Consider the following 21587-nt stretch of genomic DNA (forward strand, 5'->3'; position numbering starts at 1 on the left):
TAGGTGCTCAGCAAACGGCCCCTTCCATTTTCCTCCTCAGAATGAACAAGGAGAGGACGAGGCCCCAGAGAAGCGGGATGTGTCAGAGAGAGGATGATGTGATTAACCACATCCTCTTGTTTCACCCGCACAAGAGCCCGATGTCCTGGATAGCATTACCCCCATTTCACAGATGAGCAAACTGAGGCTGAAGCTGGAAACTTCTTTAAGGTCTCTCCACTGGTGAGTGGCAGAGACCTTCCTTACATTGTGCAGGTGGAGAGACTGAGTCCCAGAGAAGGAAGCTCCCAGCCTCCCCCCATGGTGGGCAGATTCAGGCTTCCTGCCCAAGGAGGGGGGAGGGAGTGGGCAGGGACTTGGGGGCAGATAAACCTGGGTTTGGATTCTAGCTCGATGACTTATTTGCATGTCTTTAGGCAAGTGCCTCAGCAATCAAGCCTCTTCCTCATCTTCAAGGTGGGGTAATAGTCACTACCTGGCCAGGTCGGAGGATTAAACCCGACGGCTTCGACTAACTGCCTGGTGCAGATAAGCGCCCACAAAGTGGGCAGCCCCTGGCAGACTTCTCAACAGTCACGCCTCCCACCAGACAGTGTCTGCCGTTGCCTGAGGAGAAACTCCCGGGTTCTCTTCCAAACGCGGAGACCCCTGCCGTCTGGAGGGTGTTTGCAACCACGGGGAGCGCAGCCCGCAAGCTGGTGCTGGCCCGGCGAGGGGACGCGAGGCGGGTGTGCCCCCCGCCCGGCGCGCAGGCAGGGACACATCGCAGCCCATATTTTGAGGGGGATTTCATGATACTCGCTTTGAGTTGCCGCCAGAGAAAAGTCAACTGCCGCTCCTGGCTGCCGGGAAGGGCTGTCCTTCTGCCAGGGCTGCTTGTGCCTGGCACCGGCGCAGGCTTGTTTCAGCATCAACTGTCGTTTGCAGACAAATGTGTGCACACGCACATCCCAGCACACACGTGCACCAGCCACACGCGGAGTTGCCACAGCACACCGCCCAGGTGCTGCAAGCCCTGCCGGCTTCCGCGGCCGCTTCCCCTTCTCTTCCTGTGTTCTGGACCCTCTGCCTCTGTCTCAACATGTTTGTCTCTCTGTCTGTGAGGGTTCTGAGCCCCTCTTCTTTCTTGGTTTCCTTCTCTCTCTTCCTTGGACTCTCTGTTTCTCCCTGTCTCTTTGGGAATCCTCATCTCTGACCCTCTGGACACTCGTGTCTCTCTGTTTCTGATTCTCTCTGAAGCTTTCTGTTTTGCTCTCTGTTTGTCTGACTCTCTCTGTCTGTCTCCATCTGTCTCTATATCCATCTGACTCTCTCTCCATCTGTCTCTCTCTCTTTCTCTCACTCCCCTTCTCCCCCCTACCCCCCAAACCCTGTACCCATCTGACTATGTCTGTCTGTCTGTCTGTCCCTCTCTGACTCCCTTTCGGTGTCTCTCTGTCTTTCTCTGACTCTTTCTGTCTCTGTCCTCCCCTACCTCTCTCTTTTTTTCTCTCTGTGAAACTCTCTGGGAAATGCATCAAAGACTGAAGTGGCCGGATTTCAAGTGACAAACAGCACTCCACCCAGAATCCACCCCCTCCCGCCGCACCGCCTCCTCCTCCGCATCCCCTGTCACGAAGCCTATTGTGTGGGGCCCAGGGAGTTCAAGTTGAAGGGCCCTGGGCTCTGCGCCTCTGACTGCTCAGCGCTACCTCCCCATTGGCTCCGAGCAGCTTGCGCTCAGCAAGGGCTGAGCCACAGGGGGAGGCTCTCGTCCATAAAAGGGGGGTGAGGCACCCGAACTGCCATTCGAAGGGGCTTTGGTGGCGCTCACAGCCGCCTCGTTGGCACCTCCTTCCCAGCCGGAGTCAGGGTGGCCCTTGAGTCTTGGACCGACCACCTGCTGCCACCTGCCACCACCCTCCGACCTGCTCGGGCAGAAGCTGCCCAGGACAAAGCAGAGGGAGCGCAGGTAAGAGCCAGAGGGGTGCTGGGGTCTCGTTTGGTTTGGTTTTGCTGGTCCTCTGAACCTGGAGGTGGTGGGAAGCTCCCGCTGGGGGATTTGGGGTTTGGATCTAATTACCTGGAGGACATAGTTAGTTAGGAGGCGAGTTTACAGAAGACAGACCAGGGGGAGACGGACTGCTCTTCGGAATTTCTCTCTCCCCACAGCCCCGGCTGAAACAGGTGGGTTTCTCTCTCCCCGGAGGACCACCCTCCGTTTTAGCTCCAGGGTCTTCTTGGTCCTACAATCCACCCCCCAGCAGTTCCCATGGGAGAGTCGGACCGACCCCTGGGTAAAAGAAGGGAGAGTTTTAGCTCATCAGAGTGTTTTCAAAGGTCAGTGATTCTCACTGGACTTTGAGAACAAGGGTTTGGGGACATTAATGAGGTCCCGGGCTCTGGCATTTACGGCGAATCGTGTACATCAACGTACAACCGAGTTCAGCCTCTTCATCCTTTTGGGATCGCGTTTAATTGCTGACAGAGTCCTGGCTTGAGTGGCTCTCTTTGACGTAATTCCACGCAGAAATGAAGTGTGGGGCTGCCTTGTTGGGAGGGAGTGGGCAAGAGAGTGACACCGGCCAGCAGAAGCAGCCTCAGAGGGCTTTGCTTGTCCATTTTACTTTGAAAGGACTTGTTGCTTTCATGTAAATTGCCGTCTAGTCAGGCGGGAAAGAAGCCCTTTGCCCTCTGGTAAAGATATCCACACTCAAGGGAAGTGTTACAGAGCCTCAAAGTTTGACTGTAGCAAAACAGCTACTGAGTTTGGGGGCGGGGGGCGGGAGGGGGACGGCAGGAGCCTGCCCAGGACTCTGAGGCTGAAGAGTGAATTCTGAGACCTGCTACTTTTTCCGGGGCATCTTTTATGTGGAATCTTTCCAAGCATCCCTTCGTGATGCCTCTAAGCTTGGAGGGGGAACAGGCTCTTCCCATTACTGGATCTGATTTCAATTCCCCTCCCACAGATCGAAGCCTTCCTTACCACCTTTCTTAGGAGGGCTGGCAGAACCGACAAGGCTTGTCTTTCTCATTTGACAGGCTTTCTAGCCAAGATCCAGTGCAGTTTCAGCATGTGAATCCTTTTATCTGCATTTCCTCCCTCCTGCCCCACCCCCACCCCCCATTGAACCTGCCACCCCAGCCCCACCTCTTCTTGCCTTTTGTTCTATTTTTGCAGGTCATTTATCTCCAGGCTTTGAGATCTGCCAGGGGAGCTGTTGCAGCAGCCCCAGCAGGTGAGTTACACTGCCTGGGGGAGGTCTGCATTAGTTGAAGGGATCTCAAGCCCACCGCTTTGCCCCAGGTGAGCTAGAGGTGTGGGGGGTGGCAGGTAAGTCCTGTGATCTGCCAGCGGGCGGCTGGGAGCGGGTGTCCCAGTGGTTCCTGAGGAACCCAGCACATTTCAGAGGAGCAGGCAAACAGACCAGCCCTGGGGCTGTTTGAGAAATTTGCAATCTCCTTAAAACACAGGGAAAGGGATCCGGGTCTTGAGGTAACTCCATGTAGCATCTAAATGTCTGTCTCACAACACCCGAGACAGTGCTGGTCCAAATCCCTCCACTCATTTGCTGTGTGATTTGGGGATAGTAGCTGTCCCTTTCTGAGCATGAATTCTTCACCCGCACAGTAAGGATAAGAATAGCACTCACCTCCTGGGGCTATGGGGAGACCCCTATGGGATATTGTAATGCTATGCCTGGCATGTACTAGGTGCTCAATAAATGCTAGTAGGACTGCTCAGGCTTTCCCTGTTCCAAGTGGCAGAGTTGGACCCCTCCCCTTCCCTCCCCCCCAATCTGCTCTGATCCTTGATCACCTCACTCATTATGTTGTGTGTCATATCCTCAAAGTAGCATCTAAAGTCTATTTTTTCTGTTTGTGGGGCAGCGGGCACGGCTCGCCCCTCCCCACCCCCTTCTCTCCACACAACAGAAGACTTTATTTCTTCATTGGATCGATCTTCCCTGACTCCCCGGCCCACTGCCAACCTCCTCGGGCCATTCTCACACAATTGTTGTATTTATTAGATGCCTTCCATCAGTCTGAGCGGGATCAATAGCTGGTGGTTTGATTTCAATGCGTGTCTGAGCAAGTGTGTCCAGCTAGCTGATTTCTCTCATCATTTTCGCTCATCTCAGCCCATAAATGATGGGCAATCTCACTAGGTTTGACAAAGGTCTAAAACGATTTCACGAAGACAGAGCTGGCCATCGTGGTGGCAGTAAACCTCAGGGGAGACACCGGGTTAGCCAGGATCAGCCCGGGGGTGGTGTCCCTGAGTCCTTTAAGGTGGACCTCATTAACGCCTCCCACTCTGGGTCCAGATGATGCTCTTGGCAGAAGGAGGGTAAATGGCCCAGGTCCACGAGACACATCTCTTGGCTTGGGGGCTTCTCTCTGAGCCCATCCAGCCCCCCTGCTGGCCAGAGCGGTTGGCTGCAGGCTTATTCGCCAGGGGGCAATTTGTCCGCCACCACTTGGCTCCTTGGCCTATTCCTGGACAGTTCAGTTTAACCCGACAAGGGTTTATGGAACAGTTATTATGCGGTTGGGTCTTCAGTGCACTGACAGGAGGAGAAAACTGATATTCGTGATTCACATAGTAGGTCAACCTCCTGAATCAAAGTCCCTTCCTTTCCTTCCCTTTCTCTCTCATTTTGTTCCCTTCCCTCCTCTTTTTGCCCTTCCCCCTTCCTTTTCCTATACCTTCTTCATTTCATTCCCATCCACTCTCCATCTCTGTTGCTCATCTTTATTCCCTTTTCCCAGGTTGTTTATCACCTCACATTTTGATTTTCTTTATTATTGCTGAGATGTCCGCATTTCCCCCCTTGGCCCCTCCCCTCCCAGGCCCTGCCCCACCCAGGCCCTCACCACACTATTGTCTGTGTCCATGGGCTACGCATATATGCATATAAGTTATTTGGTTAATCTCTTCCGGCTCCTCACCCGCCCTCCCCTCTGAGATCTGTCAGTCTGTCCCATCTCACTCTGGTTTTCTAGGCGTCATTTCTCTCTGTGTATGCGGGCTGCATCTTTGCTGCTCTTTTTTGCCTCTCTCCCTCTCTGTGCGTGTCTCTTCGCTGCCATCTCTCTCTGGTCCACCCTCCTGTTCCTTCCTTTCTCCCCATTCCCTTAATTGCATCACGTAACAAAGGGTGGGCATTCCATGGGAGTCCCGCTTCTGAGATACGTTCTTTGAAAAGTGCAGTTAACAATGCCGCGGGGACCATCATCGGCAAGGCTCTTTCACTCTTGTTTCTAGACAACAAGTGGCCTGAGAGATTGGCCAGCCTTCGGTGTGGGCCCTCGTCCTATGTTCTGTGTTTTAATTCTTGCAGAACTAAATAATGGCTTATTTCCCATTCAGATCTGAGCTCCCCTTCTCCCTAAAATGATCATCCATTCTTTGTTAATGACACTGCAGGCCTAACAAAAGCGCTGTGCTCTAGTTTTGGGATGTCTCTTTGCCAGCCCACTAGAGACTCACAAAGATGAACTTTATGTATTTTCTTTCCTTTTTTAAGAGAAAAGATTGATTTTTTAGAAAGAGTGAAAAGGGGGTGGGGGGGAAGAGAGAGAGAGGGAATTGGTTGTCTCCTGTGTGTGCCTGGGATCGAACCTGTAACTCAAGTATATGCCCTTGACTGGGAATCAAACCCATGACCCTTCAGAGCACAGGCCAACGCTCTAACCACTGAGCAATGCTGGCCAGGGTGAACTTTATATATTTTTGAGTGAAATAAAACTCCTGAAATAGTCTCACCTTCAGGAATGTGATAGTTTGGTGGGGGGATTTGATGGGCATTCATTGTGTACCGGCACCTCAGGGATGGTGTGGGGAGTGGAGTCACAGACTGACTGTAAGCCAGTTTCTGCTCTGCCTTGCCTGTTGGCCTTGACTCAGCCATTTCACTTTTCTGAGTCTCTGTTTCCCCATCTAGGAAATGGGACTCACAGTGCCCAGGCTACTGGGTTCTCCTGAGGGTTAAAATGCAATAATTGAAATAAAACAAACAGCATTGAGCTTGGCCCCATAGCTGTGTCTTAAACAGTGAAGGTCAACTCTGCCCGCCCATGGTGCCTGGGACCTTGAAGGCACTTTGTCACTTGGTTCTCACTCTTCCCCCTGGAACCTGAGACTCATCATAGCCCCTGCCATGTGGGCTCCATGGGCGGCCGGCGGCACAGGGCGGGGCACAGAGCAGGGCGCAGAGCTCGCAGGCTGTGGCCATGTGTGCTGCTGAGGGTCATTGAGAGGACGCCATCCCCTCCCTTCGCGTCACGCCCGGTGTGGGAGGCCCCGCTCCGGCTCCATTTCCCTCCTGATTCGTGATGTGACCTTAAACAAGTGATTTCATTTCTACCTTTTCCCATTTCCTCTTCTATCAAATAGGGATAATCATATGCGATAAAGTGCTTGGGGAGATAATTGCGATGTTAAATCAAGCCATTATTATTCCACGCTGGCTTTTTAAACAAAAACGCTCGCTGTTCCTCCAAGCCTCTGAATACAATATAGAAATACCATCAAGAGGAGATAACAGGGCACACAGTTTTTTTCCCTTTTAAGGAACTCTGGGCCCTTGGTGTAAAGGGGCCTGCCCTGGTGGAGTGGCTCAGTTGGTTGGAGGGTCGACCTGTGCCCTGAAGGATCCTGGTGTTTATTTCCCTTCAGAGCACATGCCCAGATTGCGGGTTCCATTCCCGGTCGGGCGCATGGCAGCCGATCGATGTTTCTCTCTCACATTGATGTTTCTCTCTAAAAAACCACTAAGCCCTGGCTGGTGTTGCTCAGTTGTTAGAGCACTGTCCCAAGTACTGAAGGGTCTTGGGTTCGATTCCTGGTCAAGGGTAGATCCCTGGGTTGCAGGCTTGATCCCCAATCGGGCACGTGGAGGAGGCAACCAATCGATGTGTCTCTCTCACATCAATGTTTCTCTCTCTCTCTTTCCCAACCTCCCTTCCACTCTCTCTCTAAAAAAAAAAAAGGGAAAATATCCTCGGGTGAGGATTAACAACAACCACAGCAAAAATGAATTTAAAAACTCACTTTTTCTAAAAAAAACCCAAAAAACATAAAAAGGGCCTACTATGTGCTGGCCCTATAAATGATGGTGTCTTAGTCAGTCCTTATGGAGACATGGCAGGAAGGTGATACCCCATTTACAGATGAGAATACTGAGGTTTGGAGAGAGACTTGATTCCCTTCTGATCTTCCCAAGAAAATCAGCTTTAAAACTATTAGAACAATTAAAATTATAAAATGGTTATAAAATTAATGAAGGCAGGGATCAGCAAAGGGCCAGACAGTTCAGTATTTTTGGCATTTTGGTCTTTCGGTCCCTGTTTCAATATGCAACCGTGCTTTTGAGCATGGAGGCAGCCATGGACACTACGGCAACAAACAGAATGAGATATAGAAACGAGAGGATGTGAAAGAGATTTATTGTCAGGAATTGAATCATGTTGTAAGGAGGCCGGTGGGTCCAACATGTCCTCCTCCCCCGGCCCATGCTTCCCTCGCTGGGCTGTCACAAAGCACCGTGAGGCAGTGGCTAAGGAAATGCTTCCAGAAGAAACCTGGAAGTATGGAGGGTTTTTCTTGGGAGGCTGTTAGGAGGCCCCCTGGCCTGCCAGGTCCGTGAAAGGGGCTCCTCGGTCACGGTGGGCCACGCAAGCCCTCCAGCGGGGTCTGTGTGCCTGCCGCCACCAAGGCGTTTGCTGTCTACCTCTCATACCAATGAATGGCCAAGTTCCTTTCCTCTTTAGCTCATGCCAAATCAGAGGCGACAAGCAGGCAGGGCTACCTCTGATGTATGACTTTCGAGCAAATCCTCATAGCTGGCAGAAGAGAAAATACTCCCCCGGGACCCATCTGACATTGCTCAGTAATTGGTTTACTCCACCAAAGGAAGGAAACAGAATATCTTAGGAAAATCTCAGGGCTGATGCATCTTTATTAGAGTCACCTTTTAACCCAGAGACATCCAGTCCGAAAGCCCAACACTCCCATTTCCAAGCCGAGTGAACTTCTCTCTCAGCCTCAGTCTTGTCCCCTATATACTGGGTATAAAGACACTTCCCTCTGGGTTGTCTGAGGATTAGAATAATGTGTGTAAAGTGGTAACACGCAGCCTGGCACCTCGTAGGCTCTTGAGAAGTGGTGGCTGTTTTGGATTGATGTGACTATGAATAAGGAGCACTCAGCTCTGCCTGGCACCCAGTAGGTCTTCCATATCTGACAGTCAATTCACTCAACAACTTTTGTTTGTTTGTTTCTAGTGTCCCAGACTCTAAATTAGTACCCCTTTTTGCCTTCTTTTCCCACCTCCTGTAGCCCAAGTAATATTGGAATGGAGCCTTCCTACTTTACTCTTTAAACCACCTACTATGTGCTAAACACTCTATACATGATCTTTTTTAAAAATTCCTACACCAACCCTCTGAAGTGTTATTATTAGCTGCCTTTTATAGTAGAGAAAATCGAGGCACAGCAGAGCGGGGTAATTTCCCCAAGCTGGCAATGAGTGGTGGGTCCACATTACTGGCCACTTGGTGACCTTGCTTCTGGGTCAGGAAGGAACCAGAGGTCTCACTTCTCCTTTCTCATCAGTTGTGCCCCTACTACCCTGTGTGCTCCTCCAAGTTGTTAGAGCTGTGAGGCAATCCAGGGGCTGCAAACTCAATCATCTATCAGGTGCTCAACAGGGACAGACATGAGGGGAGCCTCAGGGTAAGGACAGTGGGGACCATGCTGAATGGGGCCTCTCTGTGACTGTTGCCAGATTAGAATGCAGACCTGATGTCTCCATGTCTCTGGGTGCAGAGAGCAAGGGGGAGGGAGAGAGAGATAGAAACATCAATGATGAGAGAGAATCCCTGATTAGTTGCCTCCTGCACGCCCCACACTGGTGATCGAGCCTGCAATCTGGACATGTGCCCTGACCAAGAATCGAACCGTGACTCATAGATCGGTGCTCAATCACCGATCTATGAGTCATGCAGGCTGGGCTAAGGCTTTTGATTTTTTAAGACAAGTTGGAAATGGAGACTTTTAAAATGTAAAAATCTCCCAATTTTAAAATAATGGTATAAATGTTTTTAAAATCCCTGTGCACATCAGCACAGCCTATGCCCGTTTGCTGAGTTTGTCCTGCAGGTGGCCAGTGTGCACCTGTGGACACTGTGCTAGGCTGGGATGAGGAAACCAAAGGCCTCCGCCCCGCCTGACCCTACGGGACCCCTAATTTCTGCATCCTTGTCCTTGAGAAAAGGGTACTTAGGTGCTAGACCAGCACAGGTGACTGTGCGGGCCCAGAGGAGGGGCCTAATCCAGACAGACTTCGGGCGGAGGCCCCTGAGGCTAAGGTTTGATGAACAAGTAAGAGTCGGGTCAGAGGGCGATGGGAGTGGGTAGGAAAGGCCTTCCAGGCAGAGGGAACTATGTGTGCAAAGGCTTGGAAGAAGCAGGGTGCTTGCTTTAGAACTGCAGGTGGTGTGGCCAGGCCCAGGTCCAACAGAGCCTGCACCCGGTGTGGGTGCTGTGCATTTGCTGGGGTACCTTGGACAGATGGCATCATCTCTCTGTGCCTCATTTCCTCACCTGTAGAATGGGGAGAATATCTGTCCCGGCCTTATGGGTTGTTATAAAGACCCCTTACATTAAGATGCTTATGGGACTCAGTGCGCCCGGATCAATGTCAGCCCTTCTCAGCAGCAAAGCCCTTAGAGCAGTGGTTCTCAACCTGTGGGTCGCGACCCCTTTGGCGGTCGAACGACCCTTTCACAGGGGTCGACTGAGACCATCGGAAAACACATATATAATTACATATTGTTTTTGTGATTAGTCACTATGCTTTAATTATGTTCAACGAAAATAATTTTATGGCTGGGTCACAACATGAGGAACTGTATTTAAAGGGCCAGAAGGTTGAGAACCACTGCCTTAGAGGCAACATGAGGCCGCTCTGGGGCCAGGAGGAGGCTGCTATGGACCCCTGGAGGGAGAAGCAGGAGGCTGGCAGGGGTGGAATTAAGGGGCTGGGTCAGTAACCGTGGTTACCAAGGTGCACTCCGGGAGCCAGACCACCTGGGTGCACATCTCAGCTTGGCCACCTACTAGCTTTTGACTCTCGGCAGGCGTCTTAACTCAGTTTCCTCCCCTGTAGAGCAGCATGACAACGGTGCTCACAGCATGCGGTTGCTGTGAGTATAAACGAGTTCATCCTCAGAATTGCTCAGAGCTTCGGAAGTGCTCAACAGCCATTAGACCAGCTAGAATGATTGCTGTTAAATATAAAGCTAACGGATGAAAGGAAAGGATGCTGACACTGTTTTTGCCCGGGACAAGGAGGTCTCAAATCAGGCCTCCTACTGCAGCAGCCTCGCTGTGTGGGGAGCCTCTGGTCAGGAGGGAGAGGGCAGTGTAGGCTTCCTTCCCCAGCTGGTTAATTCACTGCTCAGCTTGTAACAGCCCAGCCCAGCCCAGCCCTCGCTGGTATCAAAGAAAACATGAGCTGCCTGCTCTGTGTCTGCATATAAGAGGCACCACTCGCCCACCTGGAACCCAATCCTCTCAGCAGCTGGTAGAGTGTGAGAGAAACTCGTGAGAGAAACTCGAGGGCAGGCGAGGACGTGGGAGGGACACAGGTCACCTCCCTCCGTTCTCTTCTCTGAGCCTCCCTGCTCAGGGGAGCCTCTTGCCCAGCCAGAGAGGCAGACGGACCCGAGTCCTCACCTTTAGTTGCTCTGCAACCTCAGGGGATTCCCCACGCCTCTCTGAGCTCCGGTTTCCTGATTTGTAAAGTGGGGGTAGTGATGCCCACCTCTCAGAGTTGGTGGGTGGATTGAGAACAACATACAAGTCAAAGACCTGAGCATGGGGCCCTCTGGGCCTCATGGAGGGTTCAGCTGTTAATGAGTCGGCTGTTCTAGAAATTGTGATCATTAAGGGCACACGTGTGGTGAGTCAAACAGGATGACTTTGCATCCCAGCTTCCACTCACGGGTGGGGGGGGGGGATGGGCAATGCATCGCACTGGAAGGGCCCCCTCACTGAAAGGGATAAATGAGACGATGCATTTAGGGGTGTAGCTCAAGGCCTGAAGCACAGTGAGGGCTTCATAAATGGTGGCTGGGACCACTCTCAGGCTGGCTTTGATGGGGGAACCGACTGGGTTCTGAGGAGGGAGAGCTGCCCTGGGCTGCAGCGTGGGGCTCTGAGGCCCGCGGTGGGATCTTCCGAATCCCTAAAGACCTGAGCAAACAGGGCAGTTTGCAGGATTGGGGCCCTTGGAAGAGGGAAGGACAGCCATCCCTGACAGCGGCATTAGAAGAGTCGGGCTACAAGGATCAGGCAGGGACGGGCATGGAGCCCTGCCCCGCCCGGGTGGGTATCTTGAGGGAACTCCCCATTGCCAGTTGTGAGAATTGCCTTGTGCCCCCATTTGAATAGCTTTGGGTCTTGATATTTGGTTTATAAAAGAAACAACGTTTAACAGACTATTGTGAGGCATTCATTCATCTGCTTGGTGTTTATTGAGGGCCTACTATGTGTTAGTCAGACTTGTCGGTGCTGATACAGCAGGGACTATGACCAATAACATCTATGCTCTAAAGGAGCTAATGTTTCAGTGGGGGAATAATAATAGGACAGCATGAGGTGGTGATGTCAACACAGCAGGGTGATGTGAGAGAGGCCCGGGAAATGGGAAATGTTACATACAGGGATCAGCAAACGCTTCCCTGGCAATGAGACATTTAATTCACTTGGTTACAAGAAGGAGCGACCCATGGGAAAATCAGGTCAGAGTACTGCAGCCAGGGGAACAGGAAGTGCCAAGGCCCTGAGGTAGGCGCCAGCATGGCATGTTCAAGGAGCACAGAGAGAGTATTACAGAGACACAGACAAGACACGCTCCTGCCTTCATGGAGCCAAAGCCTGAAGCCTCACACAGCTAATTACCAGATAATGGAATGTTTTCATGGAGGAGGCACAAGTTACTGGGATAATGGGAAGGAGGAGCTTCCCACAGAGCCTAGGGAATCAGGGAGGGCTGCCTGGATGAGGTGATATCTAATCGAGGACCCACAGGACAGATACCAGAAGAAGAGAGGAAGGATTTCCAGGCAGAAGGAACAGGATGTGCAAAGGCCCAGAGGTGGGGCAGGGCCTGATAGAGCCATATGGTAATTAAGTAGCTGGATGTGGTTGGAACCCAGAGCAGAAGCGTTGGGGTGTGGGAGTGGGATTGAGGCTGTCCCTGACATTAGGAGAAGGCCACACGTGGCCCACCCCAGCGAGTCTGATCACAGAATGGATATAGCTGAGCAGGGTGAGCAGGAGGGATCAGAGAAGGAACCAGAGGCAGGGAGGCCAGCGTGGAGGTGAAGGTGAAGGTGGCCAGGGTGAGTAGAAGTGCTGGGGTGGAGAAGGCAAATTCCAGAGACCTTACCCAGCAGAGGCCTGTCCTGGGGACAGCCTGAGCAGCGGGGGACAGACAGGTGAGGGACGCCTCAGAGAACTCAGAAAAGCAGAAGGCCCAGTGTCTTCTGTCTTGGTACGTAATCAAAGCGGGGTTTGAAGGATGACTAACTCGGGTCAAGTCCTGGCTTATGCACTGCCCAGCTGTGTGGGCAATCACCCCCCCCCCCCCCCCTGAGCCTCAACGTACCCACCTGTCCCATGGCACAGCCCGACTACCTTTAGAACGGTTGTGCCGATTAAATGTGAGCTGTGTAGGAAAGCTCCTAGCACATAGCAAAGGGGCTCACTGCATGTTTATTACCTTCCTGCACCCTGGACCCTTGGCCTTGGGCCCCACTGTGCCTCTCTGGGCCTCTGTGTTGTCATCTGTAGAGGGGGAACGAGAATGCTTGCCTTGTAGCCTGCCAGCAGGAACTGGTGAGTTCACTGCAGGCTCAGGATGCAGCCCACAGGATAGGCGACCACAGATCTCATTGTCTGCTCTTTCTCCCCTCCCAGCAGGAAGAACCAAGACAGAATGGAGTGGCAGGGGCTGGTGCTGGCGGCTTGCCTCCTCATGCTCCCCTCCACCTCTGCGGACTGCCTGTCCCACTGCTCCTTGTGTGCTGTGAAGACCCAGGATGGGCCTAAGCCCATCAACCCCCTGGTAGGTTTCAGGCAAGGCTCCTGGATGCCAGGCAGTGGAAGGGCCCATCTGTGGACTGAGCCCAGAGAGGGAAGAAGGCAGGCCTGGGCAGCAGTGTGCCTGTCCTGTAGACTCATCCCATCTGTGCAGGGCATGCTCTGCTCTGTGGTCAGCCTGGGAGCCTGGGACTGCTGCTTTCTAGCTCCCATTCTCTTTCCAGACCTCAACAGGATGGCTGACTCAGGGCTGAGGCTGAGGCTGAGGCTGACTCAGGTTTCTAGGGAGCCTGATGCCTGGCAACAAGCAGTGTCGTTCATGAGGTGTGCTGACTTTGGGAGTCAGCATCCTTAGAGTAACTTTTCAGGGCTTCTTACCACCAGGCTGATGGGCACCTCCAATTCTAGTCGCTCCCGTGGAGGGAGCTCTTTCCACCGCCCCTAAATACCAGGATCTGGTTAATGGGATCCAAGTCTTGACCCCTCTCTTGGGTCTTAGCATCCCTTGACCCAACCTCATTGGCTTTGCTTTGAGTCGAGCTTCCTCACGTTCCTCTCCTGTGACAGAAGTCTGGAGTAGAGGTACCAAGGGTGTGGTGGACAAAATGCAGGTTTGGTTCTGCTACTTTCTAGTTCCATGACCTTGGAACCTTCTCTCTGAACCTTAGTTTCCTCATCTGCAAAATGGGAGTGATTCCATTAAATAATGATGATGCAAAGTTTTAAATTTACAATTCTAGCCTCTCTTCATTGAAATGAGCACAGATCCCAGCAGGGAGCAGCAGTTAAGCACGAGGACTTGTGACATTAGACTGACTGGGTCCCAGTTCCAGAGTTGTCCTATATTGTCATCATCATGTTTGAATTCTCCCAGCACTCCTATGAAGTAGATACTGTTGTCCCCCAGATTTGATGAACCCTCAAGCATCCCCTCGTGTGTTCTTTCCACCGTTCTGCGTGGCTTTTGTCCTGCTCTATAAAGTGTCTGCAGCTCCTACACACCTAGGAGAGGCTGGGAGAACCCACTACTCTCACTCGAGTCAGAAGTGGAAGAGACAGGTGAGCTCAGCAGAGCACTGTGGGAAGATCTTGCTTCCAGTGTTGGCACTGCCACCTGTAGCCGTGTGCCCTGGGGAAGGCTGTTTCATTTGTCCACATCTGTCTCCTCATCTTCTACGTAGGCACAGTGTCACCTGCCTTTATGCACCGCTGGATGCATTTACGTGGGCAGCCTGGGCTTAGCGATCACAGCTCATGTTGATATTCTCAGACATGGGGCCGAGGACAGTTCGGTGGGGGTGACATTACCGCTGTGTTCTTTTGGGGTCTTTTGCAGACTTGCTCCCTGGAATGCCAGGCTGTCCTGCTGCCCACTGAGGAGTGGGAGAGGTGCCAGGGCCTCCTGCCCTTTTTCACCACCTTCCCCCTGGGGCTCAACAGTAAGGAAGACTCGGAGAGCAAGGCAGCTTTGGAGGAGGCGTATGGTGAGCTGACCAAGCGTGGGGCACCCTTCCTGAAGGAGCTGGAGAAAAGCAGATTCGCGGCCAGCACTCCGGCAGAGGAGGATGCTCTGAGCAGGGGCCTGGCCGCCAGGCTTGGGGGTCTCTCCGGCAGGTGGGAGGAGGGATCAGAGCCGGAGCTGGTGGGGGACGCTCAGCTGAATGATGGTGCCGTGGAAGCTGGAGGCCTGGATTCCGACGAGGAGGACCCCAAGGAGCAGGTCAAACGCTATGGGGGCTTCTTGCGCAAATACCCCAAGAGGAGCTCTGAGGTGGCTGGGGAGGGGGATAGTGTGGGCCACGAGGACCTGTACAAACGCTACGGGGGCTTCTTGCGGCGCATCCGTCCCAAGCTCAAGTGGGACAACCAGAAGCGCTATGGAGGGTTTCTCCGGCGCCAGTTCAAGGTGGTAACTCGGTCGGAGGAGGCCCCCGATGCCTACTCCAGGGAGCTCTTTGATGCTTAAACACCGCCCCATCGTGGAGGTGAGTCAGGAGCTTCCCCCAGAGGAGTGCACTCATCTTCCTCCCTCCGTGCCCCATCCCCACGCTCCGTTCAGCATTGTCCACAACGCATCCTACCCAGCCTGCCTCTCTTCTGCCTGGAGCGCAGTGTTTGTCTGGGTCAGCGAGGGGGAAGGAGGGCGGCTCCCCTCTTCAGGAGGCTTGTGCTTGGCTCAACCCTAGACTTTTAAAACCACCACTGTTCATGTCAGTCCCTCCACCCCACTCACGGGACTCCCCAGGCCCAGAAACCCAGGCTGACGGCTTCATGCCTCTAGATCTGTTGTTTCCGAGCTTTGCTGGTCATATGCCCCTCTCAGAAGAAACATGAGCACACCTCCATGCAGATATTCTCATTTATCATAAAGCACAGCAAAGATAGGAATGTAAAGCAAGAGAAATAAACAAATAGCTATCCTCATGTTTTATTCCCAAACCTCAAAGGACCTCCTGTGCACCCCGCTTTGAAGACTATGCTTTAGGCAAAATGCTGAGACACTGCCTTTGATTGGAGCAGGAGTTCCTACACCAGAGGGGTCAGTTTCTAGAGGGCTGAATGTTCAGCCGGTGTGGTGGTACTCTGAGTTCTCGTTGTTTAGAAACACACAGCTGGAAGAACCGAGTTCCCGGACTTCAGTCCATGTTGGTACCCTGGACAGCGCCCAACTCCTCCCAGGAGAAGGGAGGGACAGCCCCTTCCCGAGATGGTTGCGGAGAGCAGTTCTCCCTCTGAATGCTGAAATGATCCAGGAGGGAGCGAGGCAAACCAATTTGTTCTGTGCAACCAACTCAAAATGTGGACCAGCTCCCTCAGCCCTCATTAAACTAATTAAACTGATGGGTATCACACTCCCACCCCAGGATGAACTGAAGCTGAGTCGAGTTGATGAGGTTAAGCACAACCATGTTCTTGAGCAGCTGAATCTGCCGCCGAGCGTCCAGGCCATCTGGCCAAACATATGCAGTGGGCACTGAGCGGGGGGGATCCAGGAGCAACAGTGAGAAAGAGAAAGGCCCTCATCAACCCCCAGGATGATGCTTTCCTCTTCGTGTCAAAGGAAACCAGAAAGAGGAAGGAAATGATTAAGTGCTTAATGCCAAATGAGTCCCCTTGATTCGCACATCCCAGAATCGGAGGCAGAGATCTCCCGATGCCTCGATTTCAACCAGAGTTTTCTCTCTCTGTCTGTCTCTCCTGCTCACTTGTCCCCAGGCACTGTGGTTTGGTTTGTGGGTCCAGGGGGCTGGACTGGATAGGAGAGGGAATGGACTTGAGTTCGGTTAATTTGTATGAGACCCTACTGAGCACACCTCTTCATGCGCAACTCCCAGCTCTCTCATGATGTTCTGACATGTACTGATTGTTTTAGGGTTATTTTGTGTGCTTTCTAAAAATCCCATTTATGCAATTTACTTGGAATTTGCTTAATCCTTAGTGGGCCTGTGTTATTTCCCACTCCCTAAGTACAATAAATAAATAAAATTGCTGATGACTTGGGGGCTGTGTGTATGTATGCCTCAAGTCCCTAGAGAGTGAAAATACCATTTGCAGAAAAGAGAGCTGGGAAATGAAAAATACACAAGCGCACACACACACACATTTTTTTAAAAATATATTTTATTGATTTTTTACAGAGAGGAAGGGAGAGAGATAGAGAGTTAGAAACATCGATGAGAGAGAAACATCAATCAGCTGCCTCCTGCACATCTCCCACTGGGGATGTGCCCGCAACCAAGGTACATGCCCTTGACCGGAATCGAACCTGGGACCTTTCAGTCCGCAGGCCGACGCTCTGTCCACTGAGCCAAACCGGTTTTGGCACACACACACATTTTTATGTTAGAAAACTAAATGTAAGGGAATAGAAAGAGCACAAATGTTAGAGTGCCGTAGCCCTAAGTTTGAGATCTGGGTGGCCTTGGGTAAGTCAGTTGGCCTCTCTGCACCGTCATTGGCTCTGATGGGGTCATATTTCCAATTCTGCTCGAATGTCAATCACTGTGGCTAGATTTAACACAATGCTAGGATCTGTCGGTACTGAACTACATGGATAATTAGAACCAGGGATGGATTCAATCCAACTCAAAGTAGCTGGACTAGGAGTAGGAAAGGGGGTGGTTCTCAAGAGGAGGACGGGAGCATGGTTCCCAGCAGGAGAACGAGTGAATGCCAGACCATCCCACAGTAGCTGGTCACCTGCCTAGTGAGTGAAGGTGGCTGGTGCAGGGCAGGGCAAGCTGGAGAGTGTATACATGGGCATATGGGCCCAGAGTAGCCAGCTCTGATTGCTAAGAGACTGCAGAAATCTGGCTTTGCTTTTTTTTTTCCAATGTAGGCAAGTAATTTTTTGTTTTGTTTTTAAGTATTGAGCAGGACAAACAACATGTTTGGGATGAGACACATCACTCTCTCACTACTCTTTTGTGACCTCTTTTTTAAATTCGAAACACTCCTTTTGTTTTTTATTTTTAATTTCCCCATATGGGATGGATTCCAGAATGCCACTCTTCTAGAATTCCTTTTCTGGATGCATTTCTCTTGGTCAAGGAGGCATGCCCATACAAGGTGAACAGAGCATGGCTCGGGGTCACAGAGACCTGGGCTCAGGTCCCCCTTCCATGGAGACTCTGGGCAAGCCACTGCACTCACTGAGCCTCGGTTTCTAACCTGCCCATTGGGGAGAAAACACTGAGTTCTCGGACAGCGGTGAGGACTCCGTGATACCAAGTCTGTGACCCACTGACATTCAGGGATGTATGACACAAGTTGCTGCCCCTCCAGATGTCACCTGAGTGAGGTTGAAAGGACAAAATTCTCCAGGTGATAAGAAAAGGATGAAATTAAATGTTTTTTATTGACTATAACTTATGTGCTATCAAGTACACTTAATCGTAAGTGCGTGGCTCAATGGATTCTTATATATGTTTACGCCCCTGTGACCACTACCCAGTCACAATATAGAACATTTGCAGCACCCCAGAGGGGAGATTATGTTTTTTATGAGCTGTTTGTGGAGATGGAGAGCAAGCCCGAGGAAAAATTGGAATAAAAACATCACCGGCCTTGTGGGGGACCGGTTCTTTGTCCGCGTCTCCAAGGCCACGGTGCAGCGATCATACCAGGCATTGGTTAAGGGACGCCAACGTCCCGGCAACCTTAAAAAAGCGTGTTCCTTCTAAGCACTCCGTTTCCACGACAACGCCGTACGCCACTGCCAGAGAGGAAAGTCTTGTCATAATGATCATGACACTCATAATGATTCCCTCAGATTCGCATCACCCCTCTCCCACCCCCAACTCCGAGCCCTTCACACAAACCAGCCCAGCGATGGGGCTTGTCCGTTAATTAAAGGCCCCACAGCGAAGACAGCGGAAATCCCCACAACAGTGTCAGGAACAATGGGGCCCTAATAGATGTCATTTCAGCATTCTTGATTCATGTCTCCTCTCATTGTAGCTGTGGAGATTTATCACAAAGGTTTGTAATTACTCTTCTAATATGCAAATGCGCCCATGAGTTGTACTCCCACCCTGTTTGGCTTGTCTCTGTCTAACTCAGTCCAAGCCCCATTATTCTTGTCCCCAGGGCTCCCCTCATCCTTAATCTCCTTTGACGTGAAGCTTGCCATCTGAAAATGCCCACCTGGCTCACTCATAAACCACCACCACCACCACCCGCCCCCCCCTCCCCCGCCCCCATCACACCAGCTTGGCTCCTAAGGGACCTGCCCTGGTGCTGGGAGTGCTTTCCCATCACAGGGCCGATCCCTGTGACGTTCAGACTTGGAGAAAGAGCACTGGACAGAGAGTCCAGGCACCTGGGGACCTGAGTGTGGTCCTGTCTCTGCTGTGGGAGGTGGGCGTTGAGTCCTTCAGGACACGGTTTTCTGTAAAATGGTGCCGATAATATCCTTTCTGAGCCGGCACATGGCACCTGCTCAGCATAGGTACTGAGTCAATACGTGAAGAAGCAGGCGACCCTCAGCTTCCTCGTCTGGAAATGGGCTGATGAATTCCACCCTGGCGGGTAGCGGGGGTCACGTGAGATGACACAGAACCCAAAGCTGTTGCATAATCAGTGCTCATGCCCTCCACCCACATTCATCCAAGCGCTTTTTAAAATAACTTATTTCATTTTTTATGCAACGAGGTTGTGTTTAATGAACACCAAAACGCAGGTGAGGGCAGTAGGGGCTCAGAGGAAGGGCCGTGGTGATGTGGGTGGTGGGTCAGCGGTGACACCACCTCCCAGCACCTTTCCCCTCACAGCCTTTCAACAGTCCTGGGGTGGGGGGGGGGCAGCAAGGCAGGGGGGCAGCAGAGCCGGTGGCTGGCCCCATTCTACAGCCGGGAAAACTGAGTTCTGAACAGGTTCACTGTTTGCCCAAAACCGCACAGTGTCCCTGGTCCTTTCTCCAGCCCTACTGTGGCCTGGCTCAGAGGAGAGCTGAGTAGGTGGAGGGAGGGAGGATGAACACCCCCAGGAAGAGCAAGCACAGTGTGCAGACGGGCAGGGGTGGTTTGCAGGGACACTCAGGGGCTTGGCTGGAGGGCAGCCACCTTGACACCCGCAGCCCTGGCTGCTGCAGCACAACCACTTAGGTGTCTGCTTCTTCCCTCTTCCCTCCCGGGTGCCCAGGCCCTCAGCACCAGCTGCAGGAGGTCACGGGCAGGAGGGCTGCCCCCTGCAGTGCTCCCTGGCCAATCTTCGCTTGGCGCCTGCCATGCACGAGTCCGGGGCAGAGGCAGGCAGGCAGGCAGACGGGGAGAGGGGGCAGCACAGGAAGGTCACGCTGTGTCACCGGCCACAGGGCTGTGACAGGGAGGCAGGGGAGGACACGTGCCATGCAGAGGGGCTCCTGGGGAAGGTGCCGTGTGGGCAGGGAGCCGGGAGGGTGCAGGCCTGGCACATGGACTCATGGGCCCAACGAAGTGGAGGTGGGAAGCACTGGGTGAGACAAGTGGAACTCGCTGAGGAGTCTGGATGGGGACCTGGGAAGCAGGTCATGGCAGCGACACGGAGGAGGAATGGGGCCGCCGGAGAGACTGCAGGGGAGCTAGACGGCCTGGCTGGCGAGGAGGAGGGCCGGAGAAGGCTCCGTGGGTCCAGGCTTCTCCGCAGGCCCCTGGGAGTGGGGCTGGCTGGTTCGGGGTGAGAGGGCCCCACCCAGGGAGGCCTCTGCAGGCATGAGTGCACAGCGAGGCCCAGCAGAAGCCTCAGGCTCCTGGGCACAGGCCTGTCAGTGGGCACCGCGGTCCTGAAAGCCCCGGGCCTCCATGGCAGTGGAGGAAGTCCTCAGAGCAGAAGGGCTGGTTGTTGAAAGTGTCACAGTGGGGTGCAGGTTCAGCTGGGCGCCCCCTCCCCCTGTTGTGTACCCTGCATTGGGGGCGGGGGCAGGGGGTTCAGCAATGGGTGGTTAAGTAGAGCCCCTACTTCACCCTTTGGGGAGGGGGAGAGAGACTCACAGTTTATAAATGAACAAATGGGCCCGTGTTTCAGGTGGCCGAGTGCTGTGAAGGAACATAAGAGGGGGCGGGGCCTGAGCGATGGCAGGTGGGAGGTGCCCGTCACGGAGGTCACGAGAACCTCTCCGAAGCGGGGCATGAGCAGAGATGTGCAGGAGGTGAGGGCACTGTGGGTGTCTACATGGAGGTGGCAGCATTCCAGGCCGGGGAACAGCCAGTGCAAGGGCCCAGAGGAGGGCTCAGGTTGCATAAGGAAGAGTAAGGATGCTGAGGGGATGAGCGGGGACAGAGGGTAGGGAACAGGTCACAGAGCAGCCAGGGACCCGATGGCACAGGCCCTCCCGGGACTCAGCACTGTCCTGGTTTCCGCTGTTACCCGTGGGGCGAGCAGGGCGCCCTTCACTCTCAAAGTGCCCCGGTTTGGACTCTATGCCATATTGTTGCCTAACGTATGGGCCGTGGAAAGGACCTTGACTTTTGCTCTGGGTGGGAAGGGAGCACTGGGGGGTAGTAGGATAGCAGGGATATGATCTGACATGGATTTGGCTGGGCCAGGCTGGCTGCTGTGTGGAGAGCAGGCTGCAGGGGGCACCAGGGCAAAGGGCGCCCACCCAAGATGCAGGGCACCGGGACGACGCCCTGGGCACAATGTGCTCTCCTAACAGGCAGCTGTGGGCTCAGGCCACGGTCAGGCAGAGGCCGGCGCTCGGGACACCGCCCGTGGTGCTGGTGAGCTGCCCCTGAATCAGTCTGCAGAAGCCAACCGGCAGCACCCACTCCTGCCCCCGCCACACTAAGCCTTGAAAAATGCAGCCTTGGTGGTGTGAGCTTGGAGCTTTTGGGGAGAAAATTCCCTGAATTGGGGACTTGCTTTCCATAAAAGATGCGCCATTGGAAAGTGTATAAATGAAATTTTTGCAAATCAAATTGTATTTAGGTGCACTGGGGAATGTTGCTATTCAATTACCTTATTGATTTTACGGATTGTAACAGTGTCTCTAGCCCATTAAAGAACATTCGAAATC

The 21587-nt window shown here is 53.0% G+C and overlaps 1 protein-coding gene across 2 annotated transcripts; it reads left to right on the forward strand.

The window, feature by feature from the left end:
- Nucleotides 1-1388: 1388 nt before the first annotated feature.
- Nucleotides 1389-16589, forward strand: PDYN (prodynorphin). 2 transcript variants are annotated; one of them, XM_006089357.3, is made up of 4 exons: nt 1389-1951; nt 3161-3218; nt 12971-13118; nt 14430-16589. In XM_006089357.3, exons 3-4 carry the CDS (start codon nt 12990-12992, stop codon nt 15057-15059), a joined length of 759 nt encoding a protein of 252 aa, XP_006089419.1. In that variant the 5' UTR covers nt 1389-1951; nt 3161-3218; nt 12971-12989; the 3' UTR covers nt 15060-16589. The 2 variants fall into 2 exon arrangements, with proteins under 2 accessions (XP_006089419.1, XP_014311887.1); XM_014456401.2 differs by having other exon boundaries at nt 12974-13118.
- The last annotated feature ends 4998 nt before the right edge of the window (nt 16590-21587 follow it).

Source organism: Myotis lucifugus, unplaced genomic scaffold (assembly GCF_000147115.1).
Source record: "Myotis lucifugus unplaced genomic scaffold, Myoluc2.0 scaffold_60, whole genome shotgun sequence".
Lineage (NCBI taxonomy): Eukaryota > Metazoa > Chordata > Mammalia > Chiroptera > Vespertilionidae > Myotis > Myotis lucifugus.